We start from the raw sequence: 21,987 nt of genomic DNA, 5'->3' as shown, positions 1-21,987 counted from the left end.
AGAAGACAGTATGGTGGTTTGCTTTAATTTGCGTAACGATTATTTGGGTCGATACCTTTAAACCGTTGAGTCTTCTATTGCTACCGGTCCACTGCAATCAAGCATGACGAATCCTTTTAAAACTAATTTTAAACTACTTTTTTAAAACTTTTTAACATTTAAAAGTTTTTTTGCATATATATTTTTAAAAACTAAATATCACCAAAATATTATAATTAGACAAAATATTTTTATTTAAAATACGTAGATTGACAAATCAAACTTGAAATTTGTTAAAAGTCTTACAGTCCAATCACAAATCTTAAATGTCTTTAAAATGATTTTTTTTTCTAATTAAAAAATTAGGTGAATTAAAACGGTTTACTTAAAATTTGTGTGATGGTTTAAATATGACTCAAAAGCTAAGATGTAATTTCTTATATTGACATTTTAATTATACTACAGTAGAACCTCTATAAATTAATATTTGGTAAATTAATAACTTTTATAAATTAATAAATTTCTCTGGTTCCAAATTGAGACTAGTGTAATTTTGGACATTATTCAATAATATAATAAAATAATATTTTTTTAAAAAAATCATTTGTAAATATATGGTCCATCAATAATATAAATTAATAATTATATAGAATTATCTAAATATATGTATATCTCGACACATTAATTTTTATTAGAGTTCATTTTTGATATTTTTACTTTATAAAAATCTTTGAGTGCTATCGTCAAAACATGATAATTGTTATTTTCATTGTAATTGATTTTATAAAAATATTAGTTATAACCATTAAATCTTATTTTTAATGTTTTTTTACTAAATTAGGAAAGTCTCTCTATAAATTAATAATTATTAATTTATTGAGAAATTAAAACCTCTATAAATTAATAGATTTTTCTGGTCTCATTATTATTAATTTATAGAGTTTTACTGTATTTTGGTTTGAATAAAAATCATTTAAAATTAAAGAGTAGAATGAAACGTTTATAGATGGTAGAATATCTAATTATATTAAATGGTTTTTAGTCAATTTTCAAAGATTACTTATATAAACAATATAATACTAATAAATAAATAAATGGATAATGACAAATAATAATAATAATTAATAAATTTGGATTTGGTTTTGGTTAATCATATTGAAAACGCCCGCTCTCTGTTTTCTCGTGTCTCTCTCCGGTCCATCTGCGTTCGTCTCAAAGTCCTTTGCATTCTTCTCCTCCGGCTGTTGATATTTGAATCTCTCGGCGACAATGGAGAGTTTGATCCTGTTGATTAATGAGATACAGAGAGCATGCACTGCACTCGGCGATTATGGCGGCGGTAATAACGCTCTCACTTCTCTCTGGGAAGCTCTTCCTACCGTCGCCGTCGTCGGTGGTCAGGTTTCATTCTCTCATCAGATTACTCTCTCACTTAGCGTTCTTCTCTTAATTAAAGCTTCTTGCTTTTTAAGGTTTCTCTTCTTCTTCTTATGCATGAGTGTAGAGTTCTGGGAAATCTTCGGTTCTAGAGAGCATTGTTGGGAGAGACTTTCTTCCTAGAGGATCCGGTTTGTGGATCCAAAACCAAAACTTTTCGATCCCTTTTTTTTTTTTAATCATCTGTGATTTGAAGTATTGATTGTTATATTTTGGATTTGTTGTAGGTATTGTTACGAGACGGCCTTTGGTCTTACAACTTCATAAGACTGATAATGGAACAGAGGAATATGCAGAGTTTCTCCACCTTAATAATAAGAAATTCACCAATTTCGGTATGTACTACTTTGTTGTATAATATCAATATGAATGAATGTGTGTGTCTTAGTTATAGTGAATCCATCATCATCATATTCGTGTCACACAGCTTTGGTTAGAAAGGAGATTGAGGATGAGACTGATAGAATCACTGGAAAGAGCAAACAGATTTCTCCTGTTCCTATTCACCTTAGTATCTTTTCTCCCAATGGTCAGTTTCTTTATCGTTTTGTGCGTGATGCTCTTTGTTTACAACAAGCCTTTTATTTCCACTAACATCAGTATTTTTTTTTTGGAACCAGTTGTGAATCTTACTCTCATTGATTTACCTGGTTTGACTAAAGTTGCGGTTGGTATGTGTTTGCTTGGCTCTACTTCCTTTGGATCTCTCTCCTTTTGTTTATTACTCACATTGTCAATTTCGTTTTCAGATGGACAGCCAGAAAGTATTGTTGAGGATATTGAATCAATGGTTCGCTCATATGTCTCAAAGGCGAGTAGTTGCTACTAGTTCTTACACTTTTCTTGGCTTGGTAGAACTTTTAATTTGATGGTTTAGATATGTTTTGTTCACAGCCCACCTGTCTTATACTAGCAATATCTCCTGCAAATCAAGACATAGCCACATCCGATGCGATGAAGCTAGCGAAAGAAGTGGATCCAACAGGTTCGTTTTTTGAATTGTTTCAGCCAATGAACTCTGGATTGGGGAAAAGAGTCATTCTCTCTTTCGAACAATGATACTGTTTTCTGACTTTTTCGCACTCTCTTAGGTGAAAGAACGTTTGGAGTTCTGACAAAGTTAGACTTAATGGATAAGGGAACTAATGCATTGAATGTAAGTGTCTTCCATTGTTTCTGTTGTTTGGAAGTAGTAATTTAAGAATTTATCTGCCTGATGAAAATCTTGAGTGTTACATATATAGTGACTATTCTTTGCCTGGATAAGGTTATCGAAGGAAGATCATACAGGCTGCAATATCCTTGGGTTGGGATAGTGAACCGTTCACAAGAAGACATTAATAAGAATGTTGATATGATGGTTGCGAGAAGGAAAGAGCGAGAATACTTTGAAACCAGCCCTGACTATGGTCACTTGGCCGCCAGAATGGGTTCAGAGTTTCTTGCAAAGCTCCTCTCTAAGGTTTTTACTCAAACCAAATCCTTATATACACATGAATGAGTTTTGTTTTTTGTCGTTCTGTTTAGTAATACGTGGTCTTTCATTTTCCCAGCTCTTAGAATCTGTTATAAGGTCCCGTATCCCAAGTATCCTATCCTCAATAAACAAAAACATCGAGGAACTCGAAAGAGAGTTAGACCAATTGGGCAGGCCTGTCGCTATTGATGTTGGAGTGAGTACATACACTTTCATATGAAACTATATAAATTGTATGTTTTTGTGGTAGGCTAAAAATGTGTTGGTCACAGGCTCAACTATACACTATCTTGGGAATGTGTCGAGCATTCGAAAAGATTTTCAAAGAGCATTTGGATGGCGGGTAAGAAAACACACAATTATATATTGAACCAAAATTTTCTGAACTTTCTCATAATGGTGGATATATATATTGGATAAACTCTTGCTTAACTGTGATTGATGGAAAAATTTTAGGCGTCCTGGAGGTGCACGGATCTATGGAATCTTTGACTACAACCTCCCGGGAGCCATAAAACAGCTTCCTCTTGATCGTCATCTTTCATTGCAAAGTGTTAAGAGAATTGTCTCAGAATCTGATGGCTATCAACCTCACTTGATTGCACCAGAATTGGGTTATCGTCGTCTCATTGAAGGATCCCTAGATCATTTTAGAGGTCCAGCTGAAGCTTCGGTGAATGCCGTAGGTTCTTTTTTCGCTTCAGTTTTTATTTATTAATCAGCTTATATATAAGAAAACCGTAACGAATGTGATTGTAACAGGTTCACTTTATCTTAAAAGGACTTGTAAGGAAAGCGATCGCAGAAACTGAGGTAAGAGATTGGTTATTCTTGAAAGAAATATATAGTAAATGGAGAGAAATGGTTATTGATTCTTGTTGTGCAAGTAATGCAGGAGCTAAAAAGGTTCCCTTCACTACAAATTGAGATAGTTGCTGCAGCAAACTCATCTTTAGAAAAGTTTCGTGAAGAAAGCTTGAAGTCCGTTCTCAGATTAGTCGACATGGAGTCTTCATATCTAACCGTGGACTTCTTTCGTAAGCTTCATGTAGAAAACCAAGCTGTGTCTATTTCTTCACCAACCACAACAATAAACCAATACGGTGAAGGACATTTCAGAAAGATAGCTTCAAATGTAGCTGCTTACATCAAGATGGTTGCAAAGACTCTTGTAAACACTATTCCTAAGGCTGTTGTTCATTGCCAAGTCAGACAGGCGAAACTCTCGTTGCTTAATTACTTCTACGCACAGATCAGTCAGAGTCCGGTTTGTCTCTTATTACTTCGGTTATGTTGCTAAGTTTGGTTTTTTTCCGGTTTGGTTTAAGGATTTGGGTCTGTTTTTTTTTTTTTGGCAGGGGAAACGATTGGGGCAGTTGCTAGACGAGAACCCGGCATTGATGGAAAGGAGAATGCAGTGTGCAAAGAGGCTCGAGCTATACAAGAAGGCTAAAGATGAGATTGATGCAGCGGTTTGGGTTCGATGACGAAGATATTATATATATAAAACCAAGTCTCTGCCCTGTGAGTCTGTGACAGTTTCGTGTGATTAATGGTTTTATTGGTTTAGATAAGATATATAAACCATCTAGTTCAAAAACAGACAATTACTAATTTAATCTGTGAGCTGTGGTTGGTTGAATAAAATTATAATCGTTGTTTCATATCTCCGGTTTTATTTTAGGTATAGATATGTAATAACTCTCGTGGTTTCTGTTTGTTTAGTACTTTAAGACACACAAGCACAATCTCTTCACCGAAATATAAAAATGAAACAAAATATAAAAATTAGAAACTTTGAAATTAATCTGTCACTATAGATTCTTGATTTGACAGTCGAACGTTGGACGCCGAAAGTACAAAAAAAGATGAATTTAGAAACAATTAAGTTTTTTGACAAAAAAAAAAAAAAAGAAAAAAAAGAGAAACAATTAAGTTTATGTGTTCACTTAAACCAGCCCTGACTATAGTCACTTAAACCAGCCCTGACTGTAGATATGTATTTCTGTAAAACCAAATCTCTCCCCTGTGACAGTTTCATGTGATTAATGGTTTTATTGGTTTAGATAAGATATATAAACCATCTAAGTTCATAAACATGCAATTTAGTATACCTGTGGTTGGTTAAATAAAATAACAATCGTTGTTTAATATATCCGGTTTTATTTTTAAAATCGGATTGTGGATATAATAACTCTGTGACTGGATATAAATCTCGTTGTTTCTGTTTGATTAATACTTTAAGACACAAACACAATCTCTTCATAGATTTGTGATTTCATAGATTTTTGATTTGACAGTCGAACGTTGGACGCCGAAAGTAACACGCCGAAAGTAACAAAATCTGAACGTTTAGAAACAATTAAGTTTTTTTTACCGTTACGAATATGATTTTTTAATTAAAAAGGCGTAGATGAATTGCTCCTATAAATATACATAACCTCCTCCTTTCATCTTTCACCTTAGTTCAAAGTTCAAAATTATTTTCATTTCTGTTCTCCTTTATTTTTCTTTCAAATGTCTAAAACTCTGTTTTTTTCGTTACTTAATCTATATAGAAGCATCATCGTCGTGAAAGAAGGCTCAGAGACAAACATAGAAGCGTCATCATCGTAAAAGAAGGCTCAGAAGTCAGAAGCAAACATAGAAGTTGGCAAGTTGCCTCATCGATTCATCATTCGTAAAAGAGGGTTAGACTCTGTCTCTGTTACTCTGTCCGATCATTTTATTTTATCTGTTAGACTATGTAGTAGTGTATTCGACTTATTTCATTTACCCTGTTTTAAAATCCAGCTCATAGTCATATATATATTGGTGTTCAAAAAAAAATTGTTGTTGTTGTCTTCACAAATGTTTGTCTGCATGTGTTGGAAAATAGTAAAAGAAGTAGTTTCGATATTATATAATGTCCTTTTTTCTTATGATAAAGATATAATGTCCTATGGTTTTTAGATAACAATATTATATTTTACGTTTCTACCTAATAAAAACGCAGATGCTATGATAGTAGAACGTTGTGTTGGTTTTTATTGAAAAAAAAAAGAAAGAATATAGCCCATTTAGATTCTCTGTTTTGATTGAATAATAATAAACATAGATCCTCTATTGTTACTTTGTTAATTTTGATTAATTAAAAAGAATAACCAAACTGTTGGGTTTGTTTTTGGATTATTTGCAAGGTTGGAGAAAAAGGAAGAAAATGGATTATAATGGAAGTTGATTTATGATCCTTTTTGCGAAAGACCTTGAAACGACAGAAGCTTGATTTGTTTTTTGTAAGGTCTAGAATTTTCTCATCTTCCGGGTGGTGGATTAGGATGAATTATGTATATGCATGTATAGGGTTGTTGTGTATGTGTATGTATATAGGTTGTGCGTGTGTGACACTTAGATGAATTTATAGGGTTGTTGTGTTAGACGTATTTATTTTATAGGGTTGTGTGTTAGACGTATTTATTTATAGGGTTGTGTGTTAGATGTATGTGTAGGTTATGCGTGTGTATGTCTTAGACACTTAGATGAATTTATAGGGTTGTTGTGTTTTAGATGTATGTTGTGTAGAGAGACTCCATAACAGAGTCGTTTGTTTAGATGTATGTAATACAGGGTTAGATGTATCATGTATGTATAGGGTTAGATGCATGTGTAGGGTGCAACATAACATAGCAGTCCACTGCAAACGCAAAAAGTGAACGAAACACATAACACAAAAAACATAAGTCAAAATTAATAACAAAGAAAATGGGTAGTAGAAAACTAAAAAATGCGAAAACAAAATATGCACAGTTATTTTCATAGATGATATCGAAAGCATGAAAAATTCTAAAAGATCATAAGTCGAAGCACCAAATAACAAAAAAAAAACACACACACACACTAAAAAGCAAAACAACAAATATGAACATTCAAAACAAACCATATGCGAAGTCAAAAATAAAAATAAAAAAGGACACACCAAACTAATTTTAACGCAAAACAAACAAACTGTGAGTTATGCTAAACTTGCAAAAATGTTGCCAAACCATACACAGTAAACGCAATAATAAATAATTTCATAGCTGGGCTTGGGTACCTATTACTTGACTTTTTGGGCCTTAAGAGTTATGAAATGCGGAAGAGAAGAATGGCTGAGGCCGTGATAGTGCAATGTGAATTGATAATAAAAAAGACTTTGTGCAATGTGGTAGTTTCAATATTTGAACAAGTGAATTGTGAGAGAGACCTCTCTTTCCCAATTTGAGTACGAACTAACTTGTTTATCTTAATGCCCCAATATTAGCAAACAAATATGTATTTATTTTAAATTGTGCTTCAATGCCAATGTCCATAATTAATCCTATTAGAAATGATGATTTTTAAAGATTTTCACATAAATCAAAATAATAATTAATGTTTAGTTATAAATATATTTTTATTTATAATAACTATTAAATTCTCATTTAATAAATCTTGAAATCTAAAATTCAATAGCGCTAATTAATAAAAAAATACATAAAATCAATATTTGTGATACAAGATAAATTATTAAAACATCATCTATTCTAACATATGTTTATGTGGACGAGTAGATTGTCGCCAGTGGGAAGTTCATTTCGCACATATGTCTGGCATTGCTGGACAATCAAATTATGGAGCTCAATTTGTGTCAATATCGAGAGGGTATGAAAATGATGAGGACCATAAAGAGTGGTTTATAATTATTATAGATAAATAAATTAATATTGTAAATCTTTGTTTACGTTATTTTATAAACATACAAAACGATGTATCTATATGATTTCACAAAATAATACATGTTAAAAACTTAAAATTCACATAAATTGTGACAAATGTTGCATTAAAATAAAATAAAAATAATAATATGACTCTATACAAAGTGTACACAACAGACCACCAATTCTCATGAATCTTAATAAATGAAATTAATTCTCAAAAAGATAACTAACAATAAAAAAAATTGTCTTTCTAGGTAATCCTCCCGTATTCCTTAAAACTTAGAAACCAAATAACTGTTTTTATGTCAAACCACTTAGAAAAATTACTTTGAAATAAATGGAAAATTAAAACATAATAAAAAAATGTACTATAGTAAATTTCACTAAAGACACTTAGCCATTGAAGAATTTAGTAAAACATTTTTTTTTTAATTTAGTAAAACATTATTATTTGTTAAAAACCATTTTTGCTCATTTTCAGATTTTTTTTAAAAATAATTATTGTGTATTTTGTTGATCCATTCCTAAAATAATTATTGACGTGGACAGTGTGGGGTCCTATCATATTTATATTTTATTCTCTTCGATATACAAATCCTAGGGGTTTCGTGATTACTCTCTCTCTGATTCATCGTCGCATACCCATTTTGATATCTGTAATGGCAGAAAGAATTGGAGGAGCTGAAGCAGTGATAGATCTCAAACCTGGATCTTCAATTCCAATTTCGTATCACCCTTCTTTTGGGCCTCACGATGATCTACTCCTCCTCGAAGCTGATGACACTCTCGTCTCTGACATCTTCAGTCAAAGGTACCATTTTTATTTATTGATTCTCCGTTTTGATTCTTCGATTTATGTTATTATTAGGATTATTAAAAGGGTTTCTCGATTTAGGGTAACATTGAGGGGACTTCCTGATGAAGATGCTGTTCTTTGCACCAAATCCAAGACTTTTGCTATCAAATTTGTTGGTAATTCCAATTCCATGTTCCTTATTCCTCCTTCATCATCTGATGATGATACTAACATCAACAACCGTCAGCTTGTATCCGTTCTCAAAATTTCTCCTGGTAATATGGAACTTGTTGAGGTTTCTCCTAGGCTTGACAAACTCAAGCAGCTTTTATTGGCTAATCCATTCGGTGCTGCTGAAGTAGACGCCATGATGGATGATAATGATGATGATAATAATGAGAAGAAGGGTGTAAAGTTGTATACTTGGACCGATTTGGTTAACACTGTTCAAGCGAGTGATGAGGAGTTGAGTGTTGGGTTGCAGAGTCTTTCTGCTGTTGAGATTGATGGTTACTGGAGGGTTATTGATGAGAATTACCTAGACGTGATTCTGAGAATGCTGCTTCATAACTGTGTTCTGAATTACTGGTCTTTTGATGATCTCGATGAAGATGAAGTTGTGAGTGCGTTAGTAGCTGATGAGTTTCCTAGTAAGCTCGCGAGTCACTGCTTGCGCGTGTTTGCCTCTAGAGTTAATAGTAGTGGAACTGGTAAGTGGAAGTTGGAACCGAGGCTTGTGTGTTTGCATTTTGCTAGGCTGGTACTGAGAGATGAAAAGATGAGACTAGAGAGTTTCATGGAAGAGTGGAAGAAGAAGATTCCGGATGGGATGGAAGGAAGGTTCGAGATGCTTGAAGGAGAGGTTTTAACAGAGACAATAGGGATCGAGACACGGGTTTACACATTCAGCGTACGCTCTCTGCCTTCAACTCCAGCAGAGAGATTTTCTATACTCTTTAAACATAGGTCAAAATGGGAATGGAAAGACTTGGAGCCTTACTTGAGGTAAATGATCAAGTTTGATGATAAAAAAAATTTCATTAGAAGTTTTTGTTGATTTCTGAATTGATTTTTGTTGGTTATGTGTTAATTGCAGGGATCTTCATGTTCCTAGGCTTTCTATGGAAGGTTTGCTTTTGAAATACACACGCAGAGCTCAGCCTAAAGCTGATGCACCACCTGTCTTTAGTGCAAGATGAAAAGATAGTTTCTAAACCTTTTTGGCTTCTTTGCTATAGTTTGTGTTAGTTGATGTTAGAAGACAAGAAGTGTGGTAGAGTTGTTAAGAGTTTTGTGAAATTAAAGGTCACGGATCATCCAATTTATGTGGTTTAGTTTTTTTTTTGGTCGGCACTAACCTATTTTGCATAAACGTTAAAAAACTATATTTATTGGCTGGGCCAAAATTGAAGAGATCGACTTGGGTCCTGGTTTATCTTTATTAGGCTTCTTTTGTCCTAATACTCATAAATTATACGGTTCAACATCAATAAAAATGAAAAACATGCTTTATTTGTTTTGTTCTGAGCAAGATGATTTGTTTGAATGTACAAGTAGAAAAGTAGAATACGTTCGATGTATTTTTAAACTAATTAAGTTTTGACTAAACCCAAAAACTTTAAGGAAACAAGCTCAAATTCGTTTATTCTCTTTATATTAGCATTGTTTAAGACTCCACTAATTTTAGTTAGCCTCCAGAATTCGAATGGACTGACCAAATACTTGAATGGACTTTTATGACGAAGTCAAATTCAGGTAATAAAAAGTGAGTTGCTTCGAAAGTACACGAAAGTAGGAAGTATATAGTATAATACTAGTATAAAAGCATTAAGAATCACCTTTCTGTTATTTTAATAAACCCCAATGAGAGTTAAACAAAGACCGTTGATCTCATCCCACGATACACCTTACCGTATATATACACACAAATAGAGAGCGTTGTTACTTGTGCCAAACTTATCTCCAAACAATTTTTTTTTTCTCGAGAAAGAATGTTTTCTGACTCTCTCGTTAGATTCTCAGAGTTCGTAGCCGCCTCCATCATCATAGCGTTCCTCGTCGTCTTCTCTCTCCGTCTCTTCTTTAGATTCGCTTGTTTCCTCGCGAGCCGTTCTTGGCGCCGTTACCGTACGTTCACGGTCTATCGCCGGAGATGGATAAGAAGAGCCGCGGCGGATGAAACACATTCGTCGACGACGTCGTATTGTACGATTTGTCTGGAAGACGCGGCGGAGGGAGAGAGGATGAGGAGGATAACGGCGTGCAGCCATTGTTTCCACGCTGATTGCATCGATCCGTGGCTGGAGAAGAAGTCCACGTGTCCTCTGTGTAGAGCTCAGATTCCTCCGGCGCCTCCCGGAAACCCTCTGCTCGCGCTTATTGTTCCTCCCGGCGTGTTCGATATGTTTACCAAAGAAACCTTCCCTGACGCGGCTTCATCAACAATATTTGATTAAAATTTAATGGATGACTACTAAAACACGAGTTTATCAATGTTTTTTTATTAGTTAATTACTGTACTCGTTCATTTTTAACTGTATAGTTCTTTTCACACCAAAATGATAAAAGAGTATGTATCACCCTGAAATTTGGAATATTGAACTCTTTGAACGAGACAATACAAACCTCTAACATGTTATCTTGTGGAGAAAGTGACAGTATTATTAGTTAGTCTTTTTATAATACAATTCCTAAAGATGTTTTGTTTTTCTTCACCACTTTAAAAATTTTCTTACCAACAATTATCTAATCCACCACCCAATACACAGTTGCTTTTTGTCTCCAACAAAGTGCTTCTAGTCTATCAAATAGTGGGTTTTGTCCGTCTATCAGATAATTGTTTTTTTTTTTTTACTTAGCCAACAAATAAAACAAAACACAAAGGAGTTATAGTTGTGTTTTTATTGGTCAACTACTAAATTTTATACTTTTCTCAACAACAAAAAAAAAACTACTAAATTTTATTCCAAACCCCCTCAAGAGGCAAACATCGACATAAGAACATAGGAGTAAGTTAAAACTGCCAACGAATCCGGCACTACGTACGTGTGGTAGAAGAAGGGAATAACTTTTTTTTTTTTTTAAGAGGAAATAAATTTCTGATATCTGAGAAATATCCTGATCTGAACTCAATAGAGCAGATATAGTGATTATTGCACTTGTAAGTCAGACTATTTAACTATATTTATGTGAATGGATCGATACTTTTTGCTAGAGCATATTGTAAGCGCAAAAGCAAAGACATATTATTGGTCCGAGATTCCTGTAATTATAAATATCATATCAAACGTTATGAAATCTCCAAAGTTTTCTCATCTAGCTGCGTTGTCCACTATGCAACGTGTGTCACCACAAGCTCAGATAATATACCGGTTAGATTACTTTGTTCGATTCCATATTCGGTTTGTGTGTTAACAATTATACGAAATATTGATGGACGGACGAAGTAACCATGATGAGCTCATTCGATCCATCTGAGAAGGTTCACTCTTGGAACGTGAATCAAGTAACACTTCCATACTTTTGACTTTTCAGCCTATCTTTCTCCTGTTAAAGTATTTAGAACACATTTGGTTTTTTTTTTTTTTTTTTACTATTTAAAATATTGGAAATGTACCCTGGCACCTATATTTCTTTTTCATCTAAGCCAATAATTAATTAAAGACGCAAAGAGTATAAAGTTTTAATAACATGCATGATACGAGTTTAAATTCAGACGGTGACACAATGAAAACAACGATATTTAAGTAGTACCCCTGTGCAATTTTGGTTATTCATTGAAACTTTTATATATGTTGCTTATTCCATGAAGATTTAATTAGTACATTGATCGAGATCGCCAGAAGTGATACCATTCCTTTATTTAGAATCCAAAATTCCACTCATGGCTCATGACATTTCTGGTACCGTCATTGATTATTTAGATTATAGAAGAAAAAAACATTTGCCCTCATCAAATATTTTTTTAAGTTCCTACCAATTTTTTTTTTTTTGTTAAGTTATGTTTGACCTGGTTTAAAATTCGTACTCTATATAGTGTAAAGAGGATCAGGTCAATGAATGGCAAATGTAAAGAGGTTTAAAATTCATACTCTATATAGTCAATTCATACTCTTAAGTTCCTACCAATTTTTTTTTTTTTTTTGTTAAGTTGTGTTTGACCTCTTTACACTATCTAGAGTATGAATTTTAAACCAGGTCAAACACAACTTAACAAAATAAAAAAAATTAGTAGGAATTAAAAAAAAAATTGATGAGGGCAAATGTGATATATATTTAGTATAAATATGAAATATTTTGATACGATCGAATATATACGAAAGAAAAACGTTTGCAACCATGTCTATTGTATCATCAGAATGTTTCATCAAAATCAAAGGCATTAGCATTGTGTTGTTATTGTTATTATCGGTTACTCGTGGAGAAGTTTCTGCAAATTCAAATTATGCAGACGCTCTCACAAAGAGTCTTCTGTATTTCGAAGCTCAACGCTCAGGAAAATTGCCAGCGAACCAAAGAGTTACTTGGAGAGGAGATTCTGCACTCAGAGACGGTGCTGATGCTCATGTAATTTTAAAACCCACCAATCTTTTTCTTTTTCTTTTCTCATTATTTTTTGTGTAATGAATAATATTTCTTGAAGTATTATTAAATATTTTTCTAACTATAAATATAGATTAATCTCGCTGGAGGGTATTACGATGCCGGAGACAATGTGAAGTTTGGATTTCCTTTGGCGTTCACGACGACCATGCTAGCTTGGGGCAGTGTAGAGATGGAATCGCAGCTTAAAGCCCGCAAGGAGCACCAAAACGCCCTCGCGGCTCTCAAGTGGGCCACCGACTATCTCATTAAAGCCCATCCTCAGCCTAATGTCCTGTACGGACAAGTGGGCGATGGTGCCTCAGACCACGCGTGTTGGATGAGACCCGAGGATATGACCACTCCACGTACTTCATACCGCATTGATGCTCAACATCCAGGTGCTGATCTGGCGGGCGAGACAGCAGCAGCGATGGCCGCAGCCTCATTGGCTTTTGCCTCGTCTAATGCAGTTTATGCCAAAACACTTATTTATCACGCAAAAGATCTGTTCAAATTCGCTAAAGCTTACCCGGGGGTCTACCATAGCTCTATTCCTAAGGCGGCTGGCTTTTACACGAGCAGCGGCTATCAAGACGAGTTGTTGTGGGCTGCGGCTTGGCTTCACCGGGCCACTGGAGAACAGACATACCTCGATTATTTAATACATGCTTCTAGTAGCGGAGGTGTGAACATTTTTTCGTGGGACAATAAGTTCTTGGGAGCACAAGTCTTGGTAGCCAAGGTAGGTTACGAGAATTCCCTAAAATTGACCTTATTACTTGCACGACACTTGACTTTTTTTTTTTGGTGTGCAAATGTTAGCTTGTTTTGGAAGGGAAAGTGAAGAACGTAGGGAAGATGGCTGAGTACAAGAGTATGGCGGAGCAATTTATCTGCAATTGCGCTCAAAAGGGTTCCAACAACATTAAGAAGACTCGAGGAGGTTTGCTCTGGTTCTTGCCATGGGATAACCTCCAATACACAACCACCGCTTCTTTCGTCTTAGCCACTTATGCTAAATACATCGGTCCGATGCCCCCGTGGCGTCCTTCAAGCTTCTGATCTTCGTAACCTCGCTCGGGCCCAGGTTAGGCAGGCATTCGTTTTACTTCTTTTTCAAATTAAATCAAGTTTTGAGAATCCTCAAAACTTAATTTTAACAAAATATACATAAAAAGAGACAGAATGCACTTATAGATGTTCGTAATGGCCACAGCCAACAAGAGAGATCAATGTCTTCGTAGATATTAGAATTTTTACGTGAGGATTAATTAAAAGTTATATACGTCAGCATAAAAATAGTATTTTACATGGTCCATGTAACAGGTTGACTACATACTTGGGTCAAACCCCAAGAAGATGAGCTACATGGTTGGATACGGCACCAATTATCCTAAAAGACCACACCATAGAGGAGCCTCCATAGTGTCAATCAAGATGGATCATAGACCGGTGACATGCAAAGGAGGGTATGGAACTTGGTTCAACAATCCCAAACCGAATCCTAATGTTTTGGTTGGAGCAGTTGTAGGTGGACCGGACGAGAACGATTCTTATGGAGATAACCGGTCTGATGCTCTACATGGTGAGCCTGATACAGTCACGGTTGCTCCTTTGGTTGGTGTTTTGGCTGCCATCGCATGACCTTAGTTATATATCTATTTGTTTCTACCTAATAATGTATGACTGTCTTTTGAACTTCATTTTCCTAAGACGCTCTAGCAACTAACGTTTTAGGTCTAAGGGTAGAAAAACAAATTTTGATATGTTATAATAACTTGATGTATTGTCAAAAAAATAAGAATAACTTGATGTAATGAAACTTTCGAAACTAGTGATTTCGGTTCAGTTAAGTGTTTAATTTGGTCCTCATGGAAGTTGTTAAACTCTCTGTTGATCGCCTTCTAACAAAAATTAAAAAAGGAAAAAATTCAAAGATATCTAACTTTTATAATATTGTAACAACTATATAGCTACCATCATTCAATTAATCAACAAATGTTTAAAACTGATGAAAAACCAATACATGTGATGTACCTCTTATACCAAAAAGTAAATTTTATACATGGATAAAATTTTGAATTTATGTATGCCATGTGTATAAGTGAATTTGTCTATTGTATTTGTAATTTATTGTTAATAATATTTTCTAAATATTACAAATTCAATTCCAATAACATAAATGTTTGAACATCTGAAAGTCTAGTTTTATCTTGTTAAAATTATCTCAATTCATAATTTTTAAAAGTTAAACTATTAAAAATGTATCTATAAATTAATAATTATTAATTTACACTATAAAATAATAATTAATAATTTATAGATAAATTAATATCACTATAAATTAACAAAATGTCTTGGTGTCAACATTATTAATTTATAGAGGTTTTACTGTAGTATTATACGAAAAGCCTAGCTAATTTAGTACACATGTCTTATGATCTTATCTATATCTTTTAGGTAGGATATTTGAGAAGATGTCTAATATGATAAGTTTCAGGCTACAAATTTTTAGCTAATTATATTGTTCTATTTTGTAAAAATACAAATGTGAATGATCCTTAATTAGCCATAGATTCCATCTTATAGAGATTCTCTATAAATAGTTGAATACATAGATACGACAAAAGGAAGAAACAAAGTAAAATCAATTGTTCGTTCAAATTGGTCTTGAGATCGTCTATTTTTTTTTTTTTTTTTCAAATGATGTCTCAATTGAAAAATGGATCTTCACAATGCTTATGACAAGTATTTGCATTGTGTTATTTTTAATGTCGATGGCTCGTGGAGCTGTCTCTACAGATTATGGAGAAGCTCTCACAAAGAGTCTTTTGTATTTCGAAGCTCAACGCTCTGGAAAATTACCACCGAACCAGAGAGTTACTTGGAGAGGAAATTCTGCACTTAGAGACGGTTCTGATGTTCATGTAATTTAGAACCCAAATCCTAAGCTTTGTCCCAAATATTTTCATTTTTTTTTTTTTTTTGTAATGTATATTTGTTAAATTATGATATTTGCTAATTGTGAAAAACATAGGTTGATCTCACCGGCGGGTATTATGATGCCGGAGACAACATGAAGTTTGGATTTCCGATGGCGTTCACGACAACAATGCTAGCTTGGAGCAGTATAGAGATGGCATCGCAGCTTAAGGTTCATCAGGAGTACGAAAACGTCCTTGCGGCTCTCAAATGGGCTACTGACTATCTCATCAAAGCCCATCCCGAGCCTGATGTTCTTTACGGACAAGTGGGTGAGGGATACTCTGACCACGGGTGCTGGATGAGACCCGAGGATATGACCACTCCGCGTCCTTCATTTCGCATTGATGCTCAACATCCAGGCGCTGACCTAGCAGGTGAGACAGCTGCAGCAATGGCTGCCGCTTCTGTAGCCTTTGCACCATCTGATGAAGCCTATGCCAATATACTCATTGGTCATGCAAAAGATTTATTTGAATTCGCTAAGGCTCACCCTGGCGTTTACCAAAACTCCATTTCTAACGCGGGTGGCTTCTACGCGAGCAGTGGATACGAAGATGAGTTGTTGTGGGCTGCAGCTTGGCTCCACCGTGCCACCAACGACCAGACTTATCTCGATTATCTAACACAAGCATCTGGTAGCGGAGGTCCGAGGACTGTTTTCGCGTGGGACGATAAGTTTGTGGGTGCACAAGTCTTGGTCGCCAAGGTAGGCTATGATTATTTCACTAAAGAAAACACATCAGTAACTTCTGTAACAAGAAACAATCATAACACAAAGTTGTGCAAATGCAGCATGCATTTGAAGGTAAAGTAGAGAGCAATGGAAAGATCGCAGAGTTCAAGAGTATGGCGGAGCAGTTTATCTGCAACTGTGCTCAAAAAGGTTCCAATAACGTTAAGAAAACCCCGGGTGGTTTGCTCTGGTTCTTGCCGTCGAACAACCTCCAATACACGGCTGCCGCTTCCTTCGTCCTCTCTGCCTATTCTAAATATCTTGAAGACGCGAAAGCCTCCATCCAATGTCCCAATGGCGCTCTTGAAGCTTCTGATCTTCTCAACCTCGCTCGTTCTCAGGTAGTTCAACCTAATATAGTACCAACCATAAGACATTTTCTTGAAATGATATCAAGACTTTTTCATATAATATTTACATATTTAATTGTCAATGAATGGAATGATGATTTATTCTTATATTATTTACTAAAATCTGATGTCAATGAATATCATATAGGTAAATTACATACTTGGGTCGAACCCTAAGAATATGAGCTACATGGTTAGATTTGGGACCAATTATCCCCAAAGACCTCATCATAGAGCAGCCTCAATTATATCGATCACCATGGACCAAACACCTGTGGCGTGCATTCAAGGGTTCGATGCATGGTTTCACAATCCTGCACCAAACCCTAACGTTTTAGTCGGCGCAGTCGTAGGAGGACCTAACGATAACGATGTTTACGGAGATGATAGGACTGATTATCAGCAGGCTGAACCTGCACCAGTCACCGCTGCTCCACTTGTTGGTGTCTTGGCCGCCGTCGCTTGATCTTACCTCTCTCTGTTTTGCAAGTACATATCGCTTTTAGACCTCGTTTTTAGGCTTGCAAATAAAACATATTTGATATTTTAAGAAAATTATTAATCTTGAAATGTTAGCTATTTTTCTAAATGATTGGATACAAAAAGACACAAAAAACTGTATTCTTAGAAGTTCAAAAAGCTGGTTCCATTACTCTCTTCTCTACAAAAGTGTTCTGTTCTTAACAATCACTCACGTCTAACATTTACAACACAAAAGAATTTGTACATTATCAGAAAATTCATACTACTGTGAGAGTCTGCAAGTCGATTCTTTACCGCTGTTGCATCACTCAATCAATCCCCAATGTCGAAAATGGCTCAATGGCTCCCTAAGAAAACCAAAATAAAGTTCGTTAGACCCAATTTTCTCTTAAAACAAAAACTGCTTTTGAAGTATTGTTTTTGTTTACTCACCGAGCAATCATCGTGAACACGCCATATGGTCTCCCCCAAAAGGTTTGCTACTGAGAGAACTGTAAGCTGAGGAAAATAGTTTTTCTCTGACAAAGGAATCGTGTTGGTTATGATAACCTCTTGAAACAGTCCGCTCGATAGTCTGCTGATTGCAGGAGGACTGTTTCCGAATATAGACAACAAATGGATATATAAGCTTTTTTCTCTACTTATAAGTCCAGCATTTAGAAACATTTTATGGACTTACCTAAAAACAGCATGAGTGGTACAGGCGTATACTTCTCTTGCTCCTTCTTGGTGTAACAGAGCCGCACCTTTGCTTATAGTTCCTAATATGTTAAAAGATAAGTATCAAAGTATAGCGGAGAGTGTTTACGAATTTATATGCAGATAGATACAAACTTATATAACTCACCTGCTGTGTCAATCATGTCGTCCACCATTATAGCTACTTTCCCTTTAACATCCCCAATTAAGTTCATCACCTACATAATGAAATGGATTGTTAAATGTCAATTCCAGTCTTGGTTGAAATGTATTTGCAAATGGGTTGTTACCTCTGCAACATTGTGCCCATGACGTCTTTTATCAACTATTGCTAAAGGTGCATCAGATAACTTCTTGGCAAAAGCACGAGCCCTTGCGACACCACCAACATCAGGTGAAACTACCACCAAATCATCAGAGGATATGCCCTTACTTGCTAGGTAATCAAGTATCACAGGCTGTTCATGAATATTAAGTACAAAAAGAAGTTGCCATAAGAATCCATTGTCACAAAAGGAACTCAATGCTTTGAGGAATTCATTAAGATAGAAACCTTACCTGGCCATAAACATGATCGACTGGAATGTCAAAGTAGCCCATAGACTGTCCTGAGTGAAGATCACAAGCAAGGACACGGTCTGCACCAGACTGTGTTATCAAATTTGCCACAAGCTTAGCTGCAATAGATTCACGTCCTTGAGTCTGCAAAAATTTGTAGATTGAAAGAGTTAGCCATCAACGAGAAACTAAATGGAGCCACAGGAATGAGACAATTGACGAACACAAATCCGCTACATAAAGAGAACTAAGCTACCAATTTGATTACATCTGAATACTAACTACCTATAGATCTGACTTTAAGCTGACAATTGATTACTTCTGAAAACGAACCGGTAACGCGTGTAAACCAAGATGCAACATTATAAAAGAAGATATCATTCCAAGACAGAAGTATAAAGAAGGGCATGCCTTTCTATCAGCTCGAGCATAACCAAAGTAAGGAATCACAGCGGTGATAGTTTTGGCAGATGCTCTCCGACAAGCATCAATCATAACAAGCAATTCCATAAGGTTTTCATTAGCAGGTGGGCATGTAGGCTGTACAAGGAACACATCGCATCCCCTAACACTCTCTTGCAGCTGAACATAGATCTCACCATCAGCAAAACGTTTAATCTTAATTTTCCCAAGATCCAGACCCAAATAGCAAGAAATCTCCTGTATCATCATAAAACACCCAGTGAACAAACGACAAAATCACACAAATCAGTTTCTTCCTAATCGTTTAGCAAGCAATTGAACAAATCTCCAGTCAAAAGCTACTAATCAGTTTCTTCCTAATCGTTCCAAACTAGTAATTAAGAAAGAAACCTGAGCTAAGGCAGGATTAGTAGTGCCGGAAAAGATACGGAGGCGTGTGGTGTTCTTGTAAATCGAATCTTCCAAACGAGTCCTCGAAAAACTTGCGGGAACGGTGTCGCCTGTAAGCAGATGAAAACCGGAGGAGTTTCCGCCGTCGAACTTGTACGGATCCGCCGCGTTACACTTCTGTTCTTCCACACCCAACATTAAACAATCGAAGAAGAAGATTCATCAGATACAAACGAAGACTGTAAAAAGCTCTACTGATATACCAGATAGAGTCGGAAGAGTGAGAGAAATCGAGAAAGACTTACGAGAGGAAATCGAACGGAAGAAGAAGAAGAAGGGGGACGAATCAGAGAAGAGCGGCGGAGATGTAGCGCCGGCAAAGTAGGCGATGGTTGAACAAGAGACGCCATGTTCGAGAATTAGGATCCGGAGACGGAGAGCGAGATTTTAGGGTTTTGAGAAAAGCTCGTCGTCGTCGTAAACACAGTAAAAGAGTCTTTTCTTCTTCTACTTACTTTTACTAAGCCCGCGAGATACGAATTTGACGACTAATTTAACCGTAACAATTTCTGTATATAGAAAACAAAGACTAACCGTAACGATTTCTCTGTAACCAAACAAAAACAAACATTCAGAATCTTGAAATCTCTCTTTCATTACTATAACCTCAGGAGAAAATTTTGATACATCTCTTTGGAAAGATGTGAAATGCGAGAAAAAAAGTCTGGCCGATGTTACAACGTTTGTCAATATAGCTCAAACGCAAGAAAAAAAAAATCTGATGAAGTTCGGTTTATTTTAGGAAGAGATTCCGAGGAAAGTCTGAACACAATCATTTACAGTTTTTGGAGCTTCAGAGTTGTTAGTTTTTGTTTAGGATGTAACTCCATATGGAAGCAAAGCCGCAGCAACAACTCTTCCTTCTTCATTCAGAATGTTGTAAGTTGATGCAGCATTTCTCTGAATTAAAGTGAAATCGAAATCAGTGCATAAGAAACTATGAGAGCTATAAGCTTGGGACTAGAGAAAAGACACTTACAGAATCAACTGTTTCTAGCTTCATGCCAATGGACTTCACAAACTGACGGACCTCGGGAGTTACCGGGTGAATGTCTCTTCCACAACCAACAATTAAGAGCTCTGGAGGGTTAACCACACAGACAGAAAACCATTGATGATTTAGTAAAGACAGTGTATATATCAAGACCTGAAGTTAGATGCTAATATGCAATAGTTGGTTCACTAATGTTCATATCCAAGAGTCGTTTGTTCAACAACTAGATTTCACAAGTAATGAAACAAATTTGTTTTCAAGACAGAGAGAAAGGCTGTAGTTGAATCTATGAATACCTGGAATGGGTCGAACTGTCTGGAAGATAGACAAGCTGCATCCATGTAAATAGAAAATGTACAAACGTTTAGCCACTCTGCTAAAGGACAGCATTTATTCATAAACTTCATAGAGCACAAGACCAATGACAGCAAAGAACGCTAATCGAACATAATAAACCTAAAATTTGATCAAACACATAAAAAGACCACAAAGGTATAAAAATCCTCTGATGACAATGAACATTAGATAACCTTTGAACCAATCTTTTGTTAAAAGCACAAAACTTTCACTCCAGCAGTGCACATTCAAAATTAGTCGGCTATCGATAAGAGGTTGTGACATAGCATTGGTTAGAATCAATGACTGATAACACTCGAGTTATATAGCTCACGAAACAGTTCCCTAATTAGAGAGAAGAGGGGAAATTTATTATACCTATCAGTGGTGATCTCAGAGAATTTACGAGGGCTCCATGACATTAACAAATTCCCAACACAGAGTAAGCTTCCTTCGTATTTGACCCCATTCACCGTGAAACTCGTTTCATTAAATCTGCAAATTAATTAAGTAAGTTAGAGAATCCCATGAACCCTAATCATAACCATTCAATCCCAAAACCCAGAAACCACGATGAACAACAAGGAGTTCATTTTTTTTAATATAGGAAATATAAAACATGCGAATTTGAAATGATTACTCTTGGAAGCGAAGCTGGTCTTCGGGAACATTGTCAATCAGATTGATCTGATCGTAGAGAGAGAAAGCTCGTCGTAGAGATGGCAAAACAGGATTCGAATGCTTCGGAACTTCTTTTCTCATACTTTGAATCAGTTTCGGCAAAGTCGCCATTGTTTTCAACCTCATCGCCATCTTCGCCGCAGCTCAACGTTCTGAATCCTGATCGCTGATTATGGCAGCCGTCGAGCCTTTAACCAACCCGGTTTACTCGTTTAACTCTACCAACATCGGTTCTCTGATATAATTGCAAAATACCAAAACCTAACCAAAGTCGTTAATTTATAGACCCAAGCCCAACACATAAAAA

The 21,987-nt window shown here is 35.6% G+C and overlaps 5 protein-coding genes and 2 pseudogenes across 9 annotated transcripts; 5 read left to right on the top strand and 2 right to left on the bottom strand.

Annotated features, from left to right (window-relative positions):
- Positions 1 to 1,030: 1,030 nt before the first annotated feature.
- Positions 1,031 to 4,557, top strand: LOC104793405 (phragmoplastin DRP1D). Of its 2 annotated transcripts, XM_010519757.3 has the most exons (15): positions 1,031 to 1,380; positions 1,484 to 1,547; positions 1,644 to 1,751; positions 1,844 to 1,945; positions 2,037 to 2,087; positions 2,166 to 2,227; positions 2,311 to 2,401; positions 2,508 to 2,572; positions 2,684 to 2,878; positions 2,970 to 3,089; positions 3,166 to 3,236; positions 3,350 to 3,575; positions 3,656 to 3,706; positions 3,789 to 4,160; positions 4,252 to 4,557. In XM_010519757.3, exons 1-15 carry the CDS (start codon positions 1,249 to 1,251, stop codon positions 4,378 to 4,380), a joined length of 1,839 nt encoding a protein of 612 aa, XP_010518059.1. In that variant the 5' UTR covers positions 1,031 to 1,248; the 3' UTR covers positions 4,381 to 4,557. The 2 variants fall into 2 exon arrangements, with proteins under 2 accessions (XP_010518059.1, XP_087311094.1); XM_087454968.1 differs by having other exon boundaries at positions 1,072 to 1,380; positions 2,037 to 2,227.
- A 794-nt stretch (positions 4,558 to 5,351) lies between these two features.
- On the top strand, positions 5,352 to 9,845 carry LOC104793404 (uncharacterized). Of its 2 annotated transcripts, XM_087454969.1 has the most exons (6): positions 5,352 to 5,583; positions 6,073 to 6,168; positions 8,275 to 8,419; positions 8,504 to 8,580; positions 8,652 to 9,409; positions 9,501 to 9,845. In XM_087454969.1, exons 4-6 carry the CDS (start codon positions 8,527 to 8,529, stop codon positions 9,601 to 9,603), a joined length of 915 nt encoding a protein of 304 aa, XP_087311095.1. In that variant the 5' UTR covers positions 5,352 to 5,583; positions 6,073 to 6,168; positions 8,275 to 8,419; positions 8,504 to 8,526; the 3' UTR covers positions 9,604 to 9,845. The 2 variants fall into 2 exon arrangements, with proteins under 2 accessions (XP_087311095.1, XP_019082394.1); XM_019226849.2 differs by lacking the exons at positions 5,352 to 5,583; positions 6,073 to 6,168 and having other exon boundaries at positions 8,183 to 8,419; positions 8,504 to 9,409.
- Positions 9,846 to 10,280: 435 nt separating this feature from the next.
- LOC104793402 (uncharacterized) lies at positions 10,281 to 11,022 on the top strand. The gene has a single exon (XM_010519754.3). The coding sequence runs from the start codon at positions 10,396 to 10,398 to the stop codon at positions 10,858 to 10,860; it is 465 nt and encodes a 154-aa protein (XP_010518056.1). The 5' UTR covers positions 10,281 to 10,395; the 3' UTR covers positions 10,861 to 11,022.
- Positions 11,023 to 12,738: 1,716 nt separating this feature from the next.
- LOC104793401 (endoglucanase 15-like) lies at positions 12,739 to 14,769 on the top strand (annotated as a pseudogene). Its single transcript, XR_015560031.1, has 4 exons — positions 12,739 to 12,970; positions 13,080 to 13,730; positions 13,811 to 14,075; positions 14,315 to 14,769. The product of XR_015560031.1 is annotated as an endoglucanase 15-like (transcript).
- A 925-nt stretch (positions 14,770 to 15,694) lies between these two features.
- Positions 15,695 to 17,708, top strand: LOC104699444 (endoglucanase 14-like; annotated as a pseudogene). Its single transcript, XR_015560025.1, has 4 exons — positions 15,695 to 15,915; positions 16,026 to 16,679; positions 16,766 to 17,047; positions 17,205 to 17,708. The product of XR_015560025.1 is annotated as an endoglucanase 14-like (transcript).
- Positions 17,662 to 20,373, bottom strand: LOC104793400 (ribose-phosphate pyrophosphokinase 5, chloroplastic). Its single transcript, XM_010519753.3, has 9 exons — positions 19,915 to 20,373; positions 19,610 to 19,786; positions 19,208 to 19,456; positions 18,797 to 18,940; positions 18,529 to 18,696; positions 18,387 to 18,456; positions 18,219 to 18,300; positions 17,972 to 18,131; positions 17,662 to 17,886 (listed from the first exon to the last, which is right to left on the bottom strand). The coding sequence occupies exons 1-9, from the start codon at positions 20,017 to 20,019 to the stop codon at positions 17,848 to 17,850; spliced, it is 1,194 nt and encodes a 397-aa protein (XP_010518055.1). The 5' UTR covers positions 20,020 to 20,373; the 3' UTR covers positions 17,662 to 17,847.
- On the bottom strand, positions 20,245 to 21,943 carry LOC104793398 (uncharacterized). Its single transcript, XM_010519752.3, has 5 exons — positions 21,640 to 21,943; positions 21,378 to 21,494; positions 20,960 to 20,994; positions 20,649 to 20,749; positions 20,245 to 20,569 (listed from the first exon to the last, which is right to left on the bottom strand). Exons 1-5 carry the CDS (start codon positions 21,810 to 21,812, stop codon positions 20,483 to 20,485), a joined length of 513 nt encoding a protein of 170 aa, XP_010518054.1. The 5' UTR covers positions 21,813 to 21,943; the 3' UTR covers positions 20,245 to 20,482.
- Between the last annotated feature and the right edge of the window lie 44 nt (positions 21,944 to 21,987).

Source organism: Camelina sativa, chromosome 6 (genome assembly GCF_030686135.1).
Source record: "Camelina sativa cultivar CO46 ecotype springtype chromosome 6, ASM3068613v1".
NCBI classification, from domain to species: Eukaryota; Viridiplantae; Streptophyta; class Magnoliopsida; order Brassicales; family Brassicaceae; genus Camelina; species Camelina sativa.
Note: the sequence above shows the minus strand (reverse complement) of the source record. Positions and strands in the feature narration are given on the sequence as shown.